Source organism: Saccostrea echinata, unplaced genomic scaffold (genome assembly GCF_033153115.1).
Source record: "Saccostrea echinata isolate AGI-Se365-2 ecotype Australia unplaced genomic scaffold, CSIRO_AGI_Sech_v1 ptg000028l, whole genome shotgun sequence".
Classification (NCBI taxonomy): Eukaryota; Metazoa; Mollusca; class Bivalvia; order Ostreida; family Ostreidae; genus Saccostrea; species Saccostrea echinata.
In genome coordinates this window covers 3,548,275-3,564,166 of record NW_026889777.1, presented here as the reverse complement: position 1 = coordinate 3,564,166, position 15,892 = coordinate 3,548,275, and the positions used below count along the sequence as shown (strand labels likewise).

The following is a 15,892-nucleotide window of genomic DNA, read 5'->3' as shown; positions in this document are numbered from 1 at the left end:
TAACGATGATGTAATGAAATTCTTGGTCCTATATTACCCAGTAGTCCACCTAACTTTAATTACAATGAAGGTGTGATTCCTTCAGGGTCTGAATAAATGCAACGCTTTTCAGAACATTTTTAATGAATGTTCTGTTGTCCTTAGAAATTGATTTGGTCTAAATAAAAAGCTCTTATAGTGAAGATTATTTAGTGTTTACAGAGAAGCATTGTCTTTGTGAAATAAGGAGATAACGAACAGTATTCAAGCTCATAAGTTCATTAAAACAATACAAATCAGGAGCAGAGCAAACACGGACATCTGAAACATCAGAGTCGAGATCAGGTGCCATGGAGGAGTGAGCATTCCAAGCCAACCGGTCACACCCGCCGTTTGCTCATTGTCATGATCGTGAAAAAAACGAAAAAAATCCGTAGACAAATCAGTGTGTAAATTATGACCTAACAATTAGTAAAAAAAAAAATATCAGTCAGCATTTGACTTAATGATGGATAGTATTTGCTTACAAGGTCATTGTATCGACTTTAAAACTTGCAAAATTCTGACTTTAAACGAGAATGTTGATATTTTTGTCACATCAACTTGTGTATCAATAGCTTTCCTCGTTTTAGAAATTGTTCGTACGTTAAGCACTTGTATCGAATCAACTGAGAGACATAAACCCCATATGCAGGTGATAAGGGTATATTGCTACATAAGCAAGGGAAGCTGACGATAGAAAAGTTGAAGTCATCATGTTCATCATAAAGCTTTGTTGTTAGTATACCATTAACGTCTTTTTCTAGTAAAATATCCAAAAATGAAACAGATGTGTCAGACGATGTGGTATCTTTTATTTGTATCGAGTCGACATATGAATGGAAGTAATTATTGTTAATGGATAATACGCCGTGGGTATATATAAATGTCGAGTTGAAGGCTACAGCAAGTGTTTTCTTCTCATGTATAAGATTTTGAATAAATTCTGCTTTATGTGAATAAAAGAATAGATCTGCTAATAATGGGTGCAATTGGTACCCATGGAAATTTCTCTTTTAGTTAAGAACAGCTTTAATGAAATTCACGACAAGGAACAACTTCCGCAAAACAACAAGTTTCCTGGATCTACCAGCGACATACAGATGAGGAAGAAATTATGAAAACAAAGACGATTTTGGGTCTGGTGGCGGGCGTTGCTCTCCTGGTTGGGTTGATGGACATTGTGTCGGTATTTCAACAAAATCGTTTGAGGGGCTTAACATTTACAAAACAAACCTTGTAAGACTGGGAAATGTGAAGATTTTCTCCGAGAAACTAGACCTTGAAAGCAATTTCTTTTTCTTTATCTCCACGTTTATAAGATGGAATGATCTTTTCAATATCGATGGAATATGAAGCAATAATAAGAATATTGAAGAAAATAATAGACAATAGACAAGCAATAAAATATGTGTCATGTTAAAATATTAATATTTAAAAAAAGGAATGATTGTATTAAGTTTCTTTGTTTCTTTGTCATGCTTTTCCGATTCATTTTGTTACATACTACATGTTTATCTGTATTCCTTAGTATGCAACACAGATATGATGGAAATAGGATACTGTAGAAGAGTCAAAGGGTCATTTCGCTATATATTAAGTGCTCGCGAAAAAACAAGGAATCTACAGTATTGTTTTGTAAGACTAATGCTTAGGACCAGAAATATGCCAATTTTCGCTTTCAATATTTATAAATGTTTATATTTTTACCTTATATGAATTTTTAGCGTCATGTTAAAATGTCATGTTAAATATTTCTTATTGTATTTACACTGCCCTTATCGGTTTGTCAAATTGCTTTCTTTACGAGGAACTAATTGGATTTTTACAATGTAATTCTTGAAATTTTATACACAATTAAAAAGATATACACAAAAGAAAAACTCGTTAAAATTTATTTACCGGTACACAGAATCCTTACGTTTCAACAACAAAATAAATTTAATTTCCAATCAGTAAATGTTGTTCTGAGGACATTTTACATTTGTTGTTGTACACGTAGCTGCAGTTCGTACGTGTGAGAGACACCACAATTGTTCCAGTGTCGGAGTCAAAGTCGGCAGGTTCATCCTTATCTCCTAGGGTATAGTTTACTTTGTTATTGTTTACATAAGCTCTGTAATAAATTTTTTCCCTTGTTCCAAGTGTAGATGGTCCAGCTGAATACAGACTCCACTTACCGGAGCTGAGAAAACGCCACTATATTTGTGTATCCACCACCGAAATTTGTTCTTACTACGTCGTTTGGTGAATGCTTGGATTTGGTATTGGGTGAGACAGGTAGGCGTGGAAGGCAAAGATATCATTAGAAAATCCGGTGTTTCGGATAAGGTTCACATCAGATGATGACAAGTTCTGTAGTTGTTCTGAAAAAAGAAGATGATTGAAAATCTTGTGTGGAGTTTTTAAACTTTAGTTAATAAAGTCGCATTTCCAAAATTACAGTTATCAGAAGTAATTATAACTCTTTTTATAGTTCTATTAATCAACATTTTACAGGCGATTAAAAATTAGACTTGAGTCTAAGTCTCTTTCATGATCCTGGGGCCAGATCTCATTTTTCAGCTCGAGAAATTTAAAATGAGCACATTATCATATGTAAAAATATCTATTTTGTTTAAGTGTGACGTTTCATTCCATGTGATTTAAAAGAATTCCTGTAATTCAGTTTGAAAATCAACACGTTTTTTAACCACGGAGCAAACTCAACAACACTGTAACGTCAAAAACATATATACCGACATGAGGTTCTCAAAAATACTATCCCCATACATTTCATTCAGTATTGCCCAATACTAGTGTAGTCATTAAAACGTTTCTCTTTCACTTGAAATCTATTTTGCTAACAATTGTTCCAGTAGCATCATTTTGTTTGTCAATGTTATATTTTTTTCACTGCATAACTGTGCTTTCACAAGATCAGCATCTGTGAAGCGCCAAACTCTAACTTTTCAATGTTTTTGAAAAGATTTTTACAGATAATCCATTTTCTCACAGATAACCATCGTCTAAGCAGAGTAGTCTATCATTCAAATACCGCTTGTACCATGTACAAACACATGCATTTGACATATTTCCTACTTCCTCTGGCATTTTCAGAGTTTTTTTTTTTTTTTTTTTTTTGCATTTCCAGAGTACAACGCAAAATTGTATGGTTAACTGCTGCTCCGTGACGTTCTACGACGTCATCTTTTTTTGCCTTTTTTCAATGAGTACTACCTATCTTCTGAAACTGATTTCTTTTTCAACGAAGCAAAATATTAAGTCATAATTTGGAATAAGAAACGATGAAACAATTCTTAATTTGAACGTGTAGATTTTTTTTGTTTTTGTGTCATTTTACAGAAGATATGACTTCAGACATTATTTAGTGTCATGATTGTAAATTACAAAATTTTGACCTGCTCCGTCATCCGATTTACGCATTTTTTAAAATCTAAATAAGTTTGAAAAAACAAGATATTTTAAAAAATTTAATACACATCATTTGAATTTACTGTTGAAATATTTCTTCCAAATTTGGATACAATATGACGTTAAGTAAAAAAGTTATGACGGTAGTCCACGAACTTTCCGAACAACCCTCGTATAAAGGTACCCGGTAATATCTTTTTTTTTTTTTTGAAGGTAACAGTTGCATTATATTAAATAAGTCGTAATTATCATTCGCCACTTGTGTCTTAATGCCCTGTTTTATCTATTTCGTTTACTAAACAGAATTGGCTTTCAGAAATTATAATTATTCAATTGAGATCAAACTGCTTTACAAAATAAGTCCTTAGAAACAATTTTATGTTAGAGCAGAATTACGCTGATTTTGAAGACTGATACTGGCTTTATTTCATTGACAAGTTTAAGTGATATTTATTCAACACCATCTGTCTATTTAACAAGACGGTGGTAGGTAGTAAAGTCAACTATATTCATTCTACTTTTATATGTAAGGATTTTAAAAAAAAATATTCACAGCAATTAAAATATGTGAAAACTTCAACAATGTGCTGTCAGAAACATGCTGAAAATTCTATTTATTATATGGACTGTTCCTATAAATCTTTGTCTTAATACATGTATAAGTATTTATCTTTATTTGTTTCTAAGAAACAAGATTAAAAAGAAGAATTGTTACATATATGTACTATTATTAAGAAAAAATTTCTTAAGTGAAGTACTTAGACAGTTTCTCTTACTATTACTTTCGGAGACACAGGAAATATTCAAAACAAGAATATCATTAATATACTGAAACGCAAAAGAAACGCAACAAGCAGTAATCTACAAATATTTGAATGTTTTAGCTAATGATTTTCAAAAATGAATACAGTAAGGTAAAACTCGATTTAAAAACATCAGAGATTTGATTAAAATGGTAAATGATTATCTTTTAACTTAAGAAAGTAACACATGACTGTTATAACACCCCATCCCCGCCATTCAAATTACAGCGTGCAAGTCGCCATGCACAACAATTGCAGCTTGATTTCTACGATGCAATAGGTTCATCTATCTCGAAATCTGAGCGAAAGAAATATTCTTTGCCATTTTTAAATGCCTATTTTTCTTAAGATGAGGTCGAATTTTCTCTAGCCTAGCGCAGTGTAGTAACCCTTGGACTTCCGGTCCAAGGACTGTCATTCATGCTAATGATACGTAAGAGCCTGTAGAGGCGTGATGTAGTGCATATTTACATCTGGATCTCTGCATCACCTTTATGTTGAGATTTTCAAGCTAGAACATTGAAAATGCGTACTTAAATCATTTTCAGGAAGCCTTAGCATCGCTTACAGAAAAGAAGGGAGAATTTATTTTTCGGAATATTGCTGCATTACTTATGATGAACAGATACAAACCCTTAAACCCCCATATTATTGCCAAATGTTTTGTTAAACATGCAATTATTCATTTCTGTTAAGCGGACTCAAACTTAACTTCCGGTAATGGTATGAAAATCATTCAATCGTTCAATTAACGATATTTACAAAGTTGAAGATGTCCTTACTTTTTAGATACAAAATTGTATCCTATATATAATAATTCCCCATAAAATAGGATGTTGCGTTTCTTTTGTGTTTCAGTATATATGTTTCCCTCTACTTTAATGTTTGCTCAACAGGCAAGATCAAATCAGATTTATTAAATGAAAGGATTTGAAATACACAAAAAGACTGAGGAAATAAGATCATAGCACGAAAATCATATTCAAAATTAGAAACCTTTCAACGGGGTAAGGTATTGACTCTTTCTGTCGAGTCCTTTTAGGTATTGATGAATTGTTAAATTTCTTTCCACAACCTCACTGAATTCAATATATTTGGTAATTAAAAGACACCCTCTTCATTGTGTGACATTTTACTTTGTCAAACTGAAAGAAATGTAAAAACACTCCCTATCACTTGATTATCATAACTAGTAATGCACATTGACTTTCATTTAAAAGAAATTGCACAACCACAGAGTCATTGCTTTGTGCTAAGTGTTTATCACTCACCGCACGTTTACATGGCTTCCTATTTATGAAGAGCTTTTATCTATTTTGGATTTTCCATCTCCCTAAGCACTTCAGGAAGCTGTAGGATGTGTCCATATAAACTTTTACAAATGTAAGTGATGAGTGCAGAGGGCAAAAGAAGTGGGACTGTGAAAGTCCCCAACATTCTATTTTCCGGCACCAAGAGGTTAAAGATTTCCTCAAACTTTCGTTTCTGTTGATCTGAGATTTTCACCATGCTACCTGCTGTAAAGATTCTGGTTTTGGTCGTAATTAGCAATATTTGTCTTGCACCGTTCATAAATGGCCGAATGTTTAGGAGATACCAATGTAAGTACTTATATACTGATTAGTTGTAATTCAACGATTTCAACTGAGTTCGAGAAGTTTGTTTGTTTAGTGTTTTCGTAAACATGAAGTCTACAGTACAATATCATTTTATTTCTCAATATTAACATCCGTAAAAGGCTCATCTTGAGGTCTTATTCTTTTATTTTGAAATAGTCAAAGTAGTGCACCAGATTTGAGGAAATTTAGTGCAAACAATGTCACTTGAGCACTTCATTCATGTATTGCATTTAAATACTCCATAAGCATTGCAAATAGATATTTTGAGTTCGAAAAAAAAAATAAAGTGTATTCTAGAGATTCGGGCATGTCAGTTTCCCCTCATATCAACAATGAACTCATTCATCCAGCAAACAGAATATTTGTCAGTCAAAAATAAAAATCGGGCTTTCAGTTTACTCATTAGTATGAAGCTTGAAAATATTTTTAATTTAGAAGGTATATACGTATAGAAATCCTTTTTTTAAAACCTATTATCTACAAAATGGCGAATGAAAATGCAAGATTCTGTGGTGCTTCATTTCTTCAGACTGCTAAGTATTTTTTTTACTGCTATGGTACAATTTTGAGCTATAATTGGCTCACACAAAAGTGCAGCTATATAGCCCATACTTATAAAAAGAAGTGTCTAAATGCTTATGTTTAGTCCCCAAATTAGGCCATTCCTGTAACCAGTAAGATTAAAGCCTTTTTTATGGCAGAGGACATGTCTTAAAGCAGAAGAGCCATGATATGAAACTGATGCCCTTTTTTAGTTGTTCTTTAGGCTTTTACATTTAAAAAATAAACGGCCTCTGACCTTTATGTACCCAATGTACAGATCCTTTTCACTATATGTTTCGTTTGTTTTTCAAAATTTATTCAATATCTTTTAACCTCAAGTTGTTCTCTGTGAGCTTTAGACGTCATATTCACCATTTAAGGCATTTGCTAAGACGTGATGCCTACAACATTCTATTTGTAATTTTTGCTGATGAAGAGAGCTGTACTTGGTGCCCAAACAAAAAAAAAATGAATTTACACCTCCAGCTTACATTTTATATAAATCTCACTTTCTTTTAAGAGACATGGATTTCTATAACTTTACAAAATTACATGGATCGTGTTTACCTCCACGTTGCTCAATAAGAGACTATTATTTCATTCCAATTATTGAAATTTAACTTAAAGAATAAAACGCTGAAGTTAATTTTATTAACAAATATCTAGTTTCAACTGTTCACTGATATCAATTTTTTGAAAAGCATAACTGCATGCGAACGTTTTGGATAACTTGTCTTATGGGAAAGTGGGATTTGGTTGCAGAAATGGTTTTGCTGAAGTATTACACTCTTCCGAATGAGTGATTGGGTTCATATTTTGAACTGTTTTATTCTTAATTGTTCTCTGTACTGAAAAAATTAATTTGCGATTTAGCATCTGAGGGTGTATACTACTTACCATGCTTCGAAAATGTTATGAGATCTCCCTTAAAAAATACTATATTGATTGATTGATTGTATGTTGTTTAAAGTCCCATTCGAGAATTTTTCACTCGTATAGAGACGTCACCGTATGCTGGTGAAAGGCTTCAAATTTAGACCTATACTGGCCAGTGAGGGTTCATCATCGTGCAAACGCCTACCGTGACACGGGACCTCGGTTTTAAGGTCTCATTCGAAAGACCCGTGACTTTCACTTCTAGTGCCGGATACTTGGCGAAGGAGCTGTCACTACTTATGTTTACGTCTTAGGTTTGACGCGGCGCGGCGAAAGAGATTCGAACCCGGGCCCCCCGATCACGAAGCAAGCTCCCTACCACTAGGCTACCGTGACCGCTAAAAATACTATACAGAATAATATAGTTAACTATAGTTTGCTATACATGTACTTAACAATAGTAAATTAAAGTTTTCAAAGTTATCATTATGGTATGATAGTGATCAGTGTAGTGTCATAGCTATCACTATAGTGTCATAGTTATTACTTAAGAAAATCAGTGTCATAGTTATCACTATAGTAAATCAATGTGTAAAAGTTGTTACAAATTTAATCAATTTGTCAAAGTAATTAGAGTGGTAAATCAAAGTTTTAGAAGCAAAAACTATAGTAATTCAAAGTTTTGAAATTATTACTACAGTATATAATGTTTATATAATAGTGTTGTACTTTGCGTGCACTATGCCTAAATAGTAGTCAGGGTTTGACACATGGTGCACGAGCCGGAGGCGAGTGCACTATGTGTCAAACCCTGACTACTATTTAGGCATAGTGCATGCAAAGTACAACACTATTGTTATTATTATGCTGACTGTTGTATAAAAACGACAATATTTTCTCCATTTCCAATGTTTCATCACCTCTTACATTCATGTTAGTACACCCCTATTATGACGTCACGTTGTGCTACATGTACGTCATAATCTTTTGTCTTTAAAATTTTGAATGTTCCATGTACAAATAGTTGAGAAATTTAGTTGTGTGAAGGGTAAAAAATTGCAAGATATTATAAGAATTATTTTGTTTATTTTTTTTTCTTTTAGTGTAAAATCTTTGAAACTAAGTTTATATATATTATAATACAGTGCTATAGATAACGGCGTCTCTAGCGTAATCGGTAGCGCGTCGGACTGATAATCCTGGGGTCGTGAGTTCGATCCCCGGCGTGGGGGCTGTCGGATTTTCTTCAGAAAAAGAAGCCGTGCTCTATTTCGGCATAATATGCTTACGCTATATAAATCCTTAGACCACTATGCGAAAATAGTTGGGTATTGACTATGTAGAGACAAACTGACAGGAAGCATAATAATCTGTGATAGAGGTCTCATTTAATTTCATAACAAAGGTATGATCAAGTTTTGCAGATTTCCTCATTTTACCAAAGCTACCCGTTGGTATTTTCAACAATTTCATGCAATTTGCATGCAATTATTTTGAATTTTATTAGAAGTTCGATACTTTTTGATATATTATGTTTTCCAAAAACTGCTACTGGTAAAACATTCCTAAAAATAAATAGTGTTTGTCTTTCATTTTAAATGGCCTCTTTTTATATGAAACTGTCATAAAGTACATCAAACAAGTTGTATTGAGTTATCAACTTATACACAACGATATAAAACATTTTGAGTAAAAACTATAGTAAATCAAAGTTCTCATAGTGATCACTATAGTAAATCAAAGATTCATAGTGTTCACTGTAGAAAATCAAAGTTTTCAAAGTTAACTCTGTAGTACATCAAAGTGTCAAAGTTACCACTATAGTTAACTTAAGTTTTCATAGTGTCAAAGTTATCACTATAGTTATCAATTGTAAACTAAAGTTAGCTAAAGTTTTCTATAGTATTTTTGTTGGGGCCATTATAATTTTCCAACTGGATGTTTTTTAGTACTTCAATTCCCAATTTCCCAGAGGTGTATTTTTTAATATTCTGTAAAATCACTTATTTTCGTGGGGTCAAATTTTCGTGGATTGAGGACAAATGACTGGTTCAAGGGGATTTGATTTCGTGGATAAGGGAGAAACATCCATACTGAAGTAAGTGATTTTAATATTTTATGGGGGATATGAATTCGTGGGTATCTTAATACCACGAAAACAACGAAAATTAAACCCCCACGAAAATTAGTGATTTCACAATGCAAAGGATGCTGTGTGTCCACAAATTTCCCAATGAGTAATCAAAACTGTTAAAGGAAGTAAAGACGTAAGGATGTAAGATCTACATTAATAAGATGTACTTAGAATGTACTGTAAGACCTGTTTTTTTTTCCAGATAAGTAATAAAGTTAAAAATGCATAAGTGGGCTCATTTTCCAATTATTTATGTCTTATTTTGACCAATAAAAGTTATAGAGCAATGAGTATTCAGGTAATGGGAAGTCTTTCTTAAACCAAATTTTAATAACCACTACAATTTGAATCCTTCATTCGTCAAGTAATTCCCAGAAATAAGATTACTAAATAACTTTAACCTAGATGCAATCATCAGAGAGCGAGAACATTTTCTTTTTGACAGTGGTTTATAGATTGTTGTTGCTCATTTAAAATTACGCGAAACGAGTTAACTAAAAAATGTCACATTATTTGACACAGAATAAACGATGAGTAGTTGTTTTGAAAACACTTGACCCTTTAAATTACAAAGTTACTAGTACGTGCTTGTTAGGTTTTCTATAACCTAAATTCAACACAACTGCGGTGACTTCATTAACCCATTAACACATAAGAATTTCCGATGGCATTTCCAATACGGTCAAAGGGATTCACAAAGTATCTCAATGAAATGCAACACTATATAGCAAATGGTTATCAAGCTCTAAAATCCATTAAACATAACAAACTGAGAACAGAGAAAAAACACAGGTCCGTAGAAATATCAGAGGTGGGATCAGGTGCCATGGAGGGGTGAGCATCCACTAGCAACTAGTCACATCTGCCGTTAGCCGTTTGATTTAATCGGGTAAACAGAAAAAATCCGTAGAAAATTCAGTATGAAGATAAGGGCTTCACATTATGTATTAAAATTGTAAGCCAACATTCTACTTAAATGTAGCTTGTATCTGCTAAAAAGATACTATTGACCATAGAATTTATGAAATTAACTTAAAAGAGTGTTTTTTTCCGTTGTAACATAAACTTATTTGTCAGTTACCGGTGTCCTTTAAGTGATTATGCCCAGAACATGCTCTTATGTACCTAATTACCTTGGTGACAGTTGATAATGGTTGACGATGAAATATTTTACTATGAAATAAACTTGTAAGTTTGCCAGCAATGTTTCGCTCTAGTAAAACATCCAAATATGAAATTATATATTGCAGACTCTATTATGTCTTGTATTTTGAGTTCATGCAGTTGAAAAAATTGGTCTTCTTATCGTATCTAATAAGAGTCCGATATTTACTAAGTGATTTTATCCTTTTTTACTTGTTTATCGTCATTACGTCGTTAAGCAAATAAAAAGAATTAAGAATTCTTAACTCAACATCTTCCAAATAACATTATGTTTATTCAAGTTAGCTTTCATGGATACCTATTTTCAAGTAAACAATTTAAGTTTTTATGAATACTTAAATAGATTGAATCAACGTTTATTAAAACAATTCAAATTGAGCATAACGTTTTTTAAAACATTTTTTAAAGTGCCAAATAATTTGTCATTTCAGGTACACTTTTCAAAATTAATAAGACTCTGCATTGTCAATTGAAGTCACTACAATACTCAGTATTTCTTTAGATGTACTTAAAAAATCCCACTTTTTATATACTTTTTGCGCAGCTCGCCCTCCTTGACATTTAAATACATAAGAAAATACTAAAAATTGTTAGTCAGGCTAGTGTATGACGTAAACAAATTGAAGACTCTTAAAAGGGTTAAGTTTAAGGACATGCTTTCGTGTGTCATTTTCTCCTCTTTTTTTCTGCGAATTTCACAATACTATTTTTTTCTTACAAACGCAATCTTGACGTAATTTAGAATGCCCCCAGATAATGTTATCGTTTTTTCCTTGTTTCCCAACCGTACCGCAATTTAAATTCTCTGTCTCTAACGTATAAATGCTTATCAAAGAATATTTCTACATATAATTCCCAATGCTTTAAAACAAACGGATTTTTTTTTTTTTTTTAAAGATACATGTGCTGAAATTTGGAAATTATTGTCTTAATTTATTTATTTTCTTCCAGTACGCGTTACTATTGATTCTTTGAATTAGCAGCGTTACTTAAAAGTATAGGGTTTTATTTAAGTAAGAAAAGGGGATGTGCCACTTGACCATCATCAAGTGTTTCTTGCAAATTTTCTCACAAGCGAACACAAAGTTGGTTTAAATTAGTGCATTAAAGGAAAGGATGATATGGTTTATAAGCGGAGTTAGGGTTTGAAATTGATCACTGAGCTTTCCAAATTGTCTTCAGAATGAAAGAAACAACTTCTTAAAATGTTCTATTAACATACGAGGGTTGTTAGAAAAGTTCGCGGACAAGTTCTATTGTAAGTGCGCTATTTGCTTGAAACTAGTAAATCTCTGCAGATAAAAATTATACGTATTTTCCAATAAATATGCAAAAAATTGGTGTTTTCCGATGATCCTTAAAAAATATACAGCTATATTATTTATTTAAAACGCGCTTCACGGAGCATGTCACTTTTTCGCACGCATACATTACAGAGACATTTTTTTTATAAAAAGGTTGAGCATAAAGATTTGTTATCTCCAAAGTCGCTACAGTATTCATGGAATGTCATTTGGTGTATTTGTGAACTAAATTGGAGGGGTTATGACTGTGTCATCGCTAATTATAGATGATCAAGGTAAAAGGTACTGTCATTGAACGTCTTGGAGCACCGAGCTATCAAAAAGTATGTGTGCAGATAGAAAAATGCCTGAAAGAAACTAAAATAGTTTTGAAGCTGCTGGGGATTGCCTGTAGTATCTGAAACCAAAGTTTTCAAACGTTAGATTCTTTGTGAGAATGGAAAGGTTGACATTTTTGATTAACAACTCCTGCCATTCCCAATTACCCCGCTTATCGTATGGACGTCGCGTCTATGAATTTTACATTGTTTCCCTACCTGATCGTTTAACTGCGAAGACAATGATTTTAAGATCTCACTAATATCCGAAACGCCACAAAAGACATTTTAGAAATACGTAACATAATTTGATATAGTTATTCAATTTCTAAGTAGGAAAAAGACAGACATGAATACGTAAAAGACGTGTATAGAAATGAAAGATATTTAGATTTGCGGAAAAGCTTTAACAGGTATGGAATCAGGTTGTCACGTCACCTAACGTCAAGTGATAGCTCCGTGAATCTATGACCGCACAGAAAAATCGTTGTTTATATTCAAAATTTTAATAAAAGGACCTGACACTTTACATACTAATAAACGAATATACAAATTTAATCAGAAATACATGATTCTTCAAAATACACAATCATTTTTCGTACATCAATGTCTCTGCGAACTTTTCTAACAACCCACGTATACATGTATCATAGAAAGCATAGGAATATAACTGATATTTATCTTATAAACATAATTGAATGCTTCAATGTGAACATCTACAGCACTTCTGTTTTCTCTTGTATGAAATTTGAATTACAATTACTCAACGTAACAGAGTTTAGAAATCTCTTAACTTTCATATTAAGAATGCTCTTTTGTTATATGTTTTGTTAACGATTTCATTTCTACAAAATATTTCCAATTAGATGGAAGTAGATCGATGTTTGGTAACCAACGGGGATATTTTTGGAAACCATCTTACACAGGACAGTATTATCTACAATTTCTTGACAGGAAATTCACCACTGATGATGAGTATCTTGAAGGTAAAGAACTGTTCGTTTTTTCTTACCCATGTTGGGCAGTCCAATAGAATGTATTATGGAAACAGAGGCAATGTCAAAATCACACACCTTTTTCATGTTGTTAAACAGAACATAATAAAAAGAACATATCAATGAGTCTTATTTGCATCTTAAATGCATCTAAAAAATTATGAAAACCTGTTCGAAAACATTACTTTAATGAAGAATGCAAGATGGATACCGACAAAAACTTTACCATTTTAAGTTAAGGAATTATGGATTAAAGGAAGAAAAAATGATAAAAATCTTAAGAGTTTCTATGCGGGAAAAGGTTTATTGAGGCGAGGTAATGTAATAATTTTTATAAATCTACAATACACTATACTTATGAAGATATTTCCAAGGTATTAATAAATGACTAATAATTTCTAATAGAAGGAAGCGGAAGTGGTAGTGGGGACGGCAAAAGTGACATGGAGGACTTAACCGGTCTGATAATTACACCAAAAATAAAACCAATTGAAACTACTTTTGACAAGATTGCAGGTAAGAATTACTTTAGATTATTCTCTAGACAAGGCCCAGGCACTAAGCCCTTTAATTTCATTACAATGTGGCAATCTTAATTCATGCATTTTCTCTCATTTACATAATGTTACTGTTCATTTTCTCAAACTTTTTCGAGAAATTCTATAAATCATTCGGCACTTCACCTTTGTATTGGGACCACAATTTCTCCCTTCATCCCTAGATCAGGTATCGTAAAAAATGTCCAGTGCACATTCCTCAGTTATTCCAAGTCTAAGTTTCATCCAAGGGTTTCTTCAAACTCTTCTTACCTTAGAAAAATTGTCAAAGGTCACACTTGCAAAGCTTTGTTTCTTTTAGCGCTATTATTAGTTATTTACTAGTATTCTAGATTACATATTTTTTAATCAATATACATTTGTAGTTTAGGTTTTAAATCATTGTTTCCTTATGATCAACATTAATGTATGGGAAATCAAACATCAACATAGTGAATAATTCTTTTTGTATTTTCCATTTTTTTATGATCTGAAAATGGACGGTATTTAATGCTTCTTATTAAAGTTATTCATCTCAAACTATAAAGCTTTCTTTTCACAATATTTCCTTTTGGATTTGGAACACATGCTTGTTATTTTTAATAATGGGCATATCTTTTTATAGTTTATTGATATTTCTTGGAACCTAAATTTCATGTGATTTTATTTCCTTTAAGGTGTGTCAGACCCTGTTCCCCAATCCCAATCCACGATCCCGCCTTCAAAGGAAACCAAGAAAATCTCCACAACGTCTAAAATCCCTGACACCGACCGATCTTCAAACAGTGAGAAAACCCAACCTGCAGAAGTTGTTACAGAATCAAATCCGAGCAAGCCATTTCCGAAGAATAGAAAAACTCAGGTAGATTCGTCATTAGGAGCACCTGCAAAAGAAGAAGGGGAAGGCGGATTGAGTCAACAAGCTATTTACATCATCGTTGGTTCGACGGCAGGCGGTGTGGTCCTTGTCTTGTTGATTGCGATGGTAGTTGTTCGTTTAAGTCGTAGAAATGTCCAAGATGGGTACAGACACAACTTGATGTAAGAGGGACATCTGTTTTTTGATGTAATACGGAATGGCATGTACGATGATATGCGGTTCTGGGAAACCATGAACCAAAATTATTTTGTAATATGTTTTAGTTGTTATTTTCAATTATCCAATTGAAATCATCATTATCTTTATTTCATGAAGAATCATTAAATTTGAACTAAACATAAGTAGCTACGAGTACAAACTATCATTATAAATATATATATTTTTGTAAACATCTTGTTCTTCTTTATCATAATGACACTTAATTCATCATTTCTACCTAATTGTATGGTTATATTATTAGACACATGTCGAATGCGATACTCTTTTTAAAGAAAATAAAAGGACTTATTTTTTGAAATTTACATTTAAATGCGACCTCTCAGATTTTCATGATTTGTGAATGCATTGTTTGGATAAGTTTTGAGATATATCTTAATTTCAGATAATGATACATTTGTACATAAAGATACATCCAGTATATTTTCCCATTTCTTAAAGAATTCAAATATACTCGTATATGCTATGTTTGTTTTCCCAATGTTTTATTTGAGACGCACAAATACTCTCAGAGCCAAATGGTTCTATTGAATCACTCATTTTATTATCAATAAAATGCAACTTACCATTTTGTAGATTTGTTTTTAGTTTTAGTATTTCGTTATATAGCCTTTAAATCTTGTAATCAGTCGTAAACTTTTTGGAATTGAGAGATATAAATTGTGTATATACATGTAGAATAATGGAATGGATTGAAAAGCATTATGAATCAACGCCTTGAGATCTTCTACATGTAGGTCTCAGTTTTTTTTTTTCATTTTTAAATTGACTTTTGAATACTTTTGATATTTACATCGATCTGGGAACTGAGCAGGTCATATGTGTGGGAGAGTTTAAATACAGTCCCTGAAACGTTCTACTTTCCCATTTTTCCGTTCGCTCACTGTTCGTTCAGTGTGCGTTCACCGTCTGCTCTCCGTTCACAGTTTTGCGTTCAGCGTTCACCGTGCGCTCGCGTTCACCGTTCACTTTGCGTTCAGCGTTCGCTCTCCGTTCGTTCACTTAGCGTTCACCTTGCGTTCAGCGTTCACTTATCGTTCAGTTTCAGTGTCATTCGGAACTCCGAAGTTAAA

At 32.7% G+C, this 15,892-nt stretch overlaps 1 protein-coding gene across 1 annotated transcript; it reads left to right on the top strand.

Moving 5' to 3' along the window:
• Nucleotides 1–5,617: 5,617 nt before the first annotated feature.
• Nucleotides 5,618–15,394, top strand: LOC133193633 (uncharacterized). Its single transcript, XM_061329589.1, has 4 exons — nt 5,618–5,836; nt 13,059–13,178; nt 13,593–13,703; nt 14,401–15,394. The coding sequence occupies exons 1-4, from the start codon at nt 5,743–5,745 to the stop codon at nt 14,766–14,768; spliced, it is 693 nt and encodes a 230-aa protein (XP_061185573.1). The 5' UTR covers nt 5,618–5,742; the 3' UTR covers nt 14,769–15,394.
• The last annotated feature ends 498 nt before the right edge of the window (nt 15,395–15,892 follow it).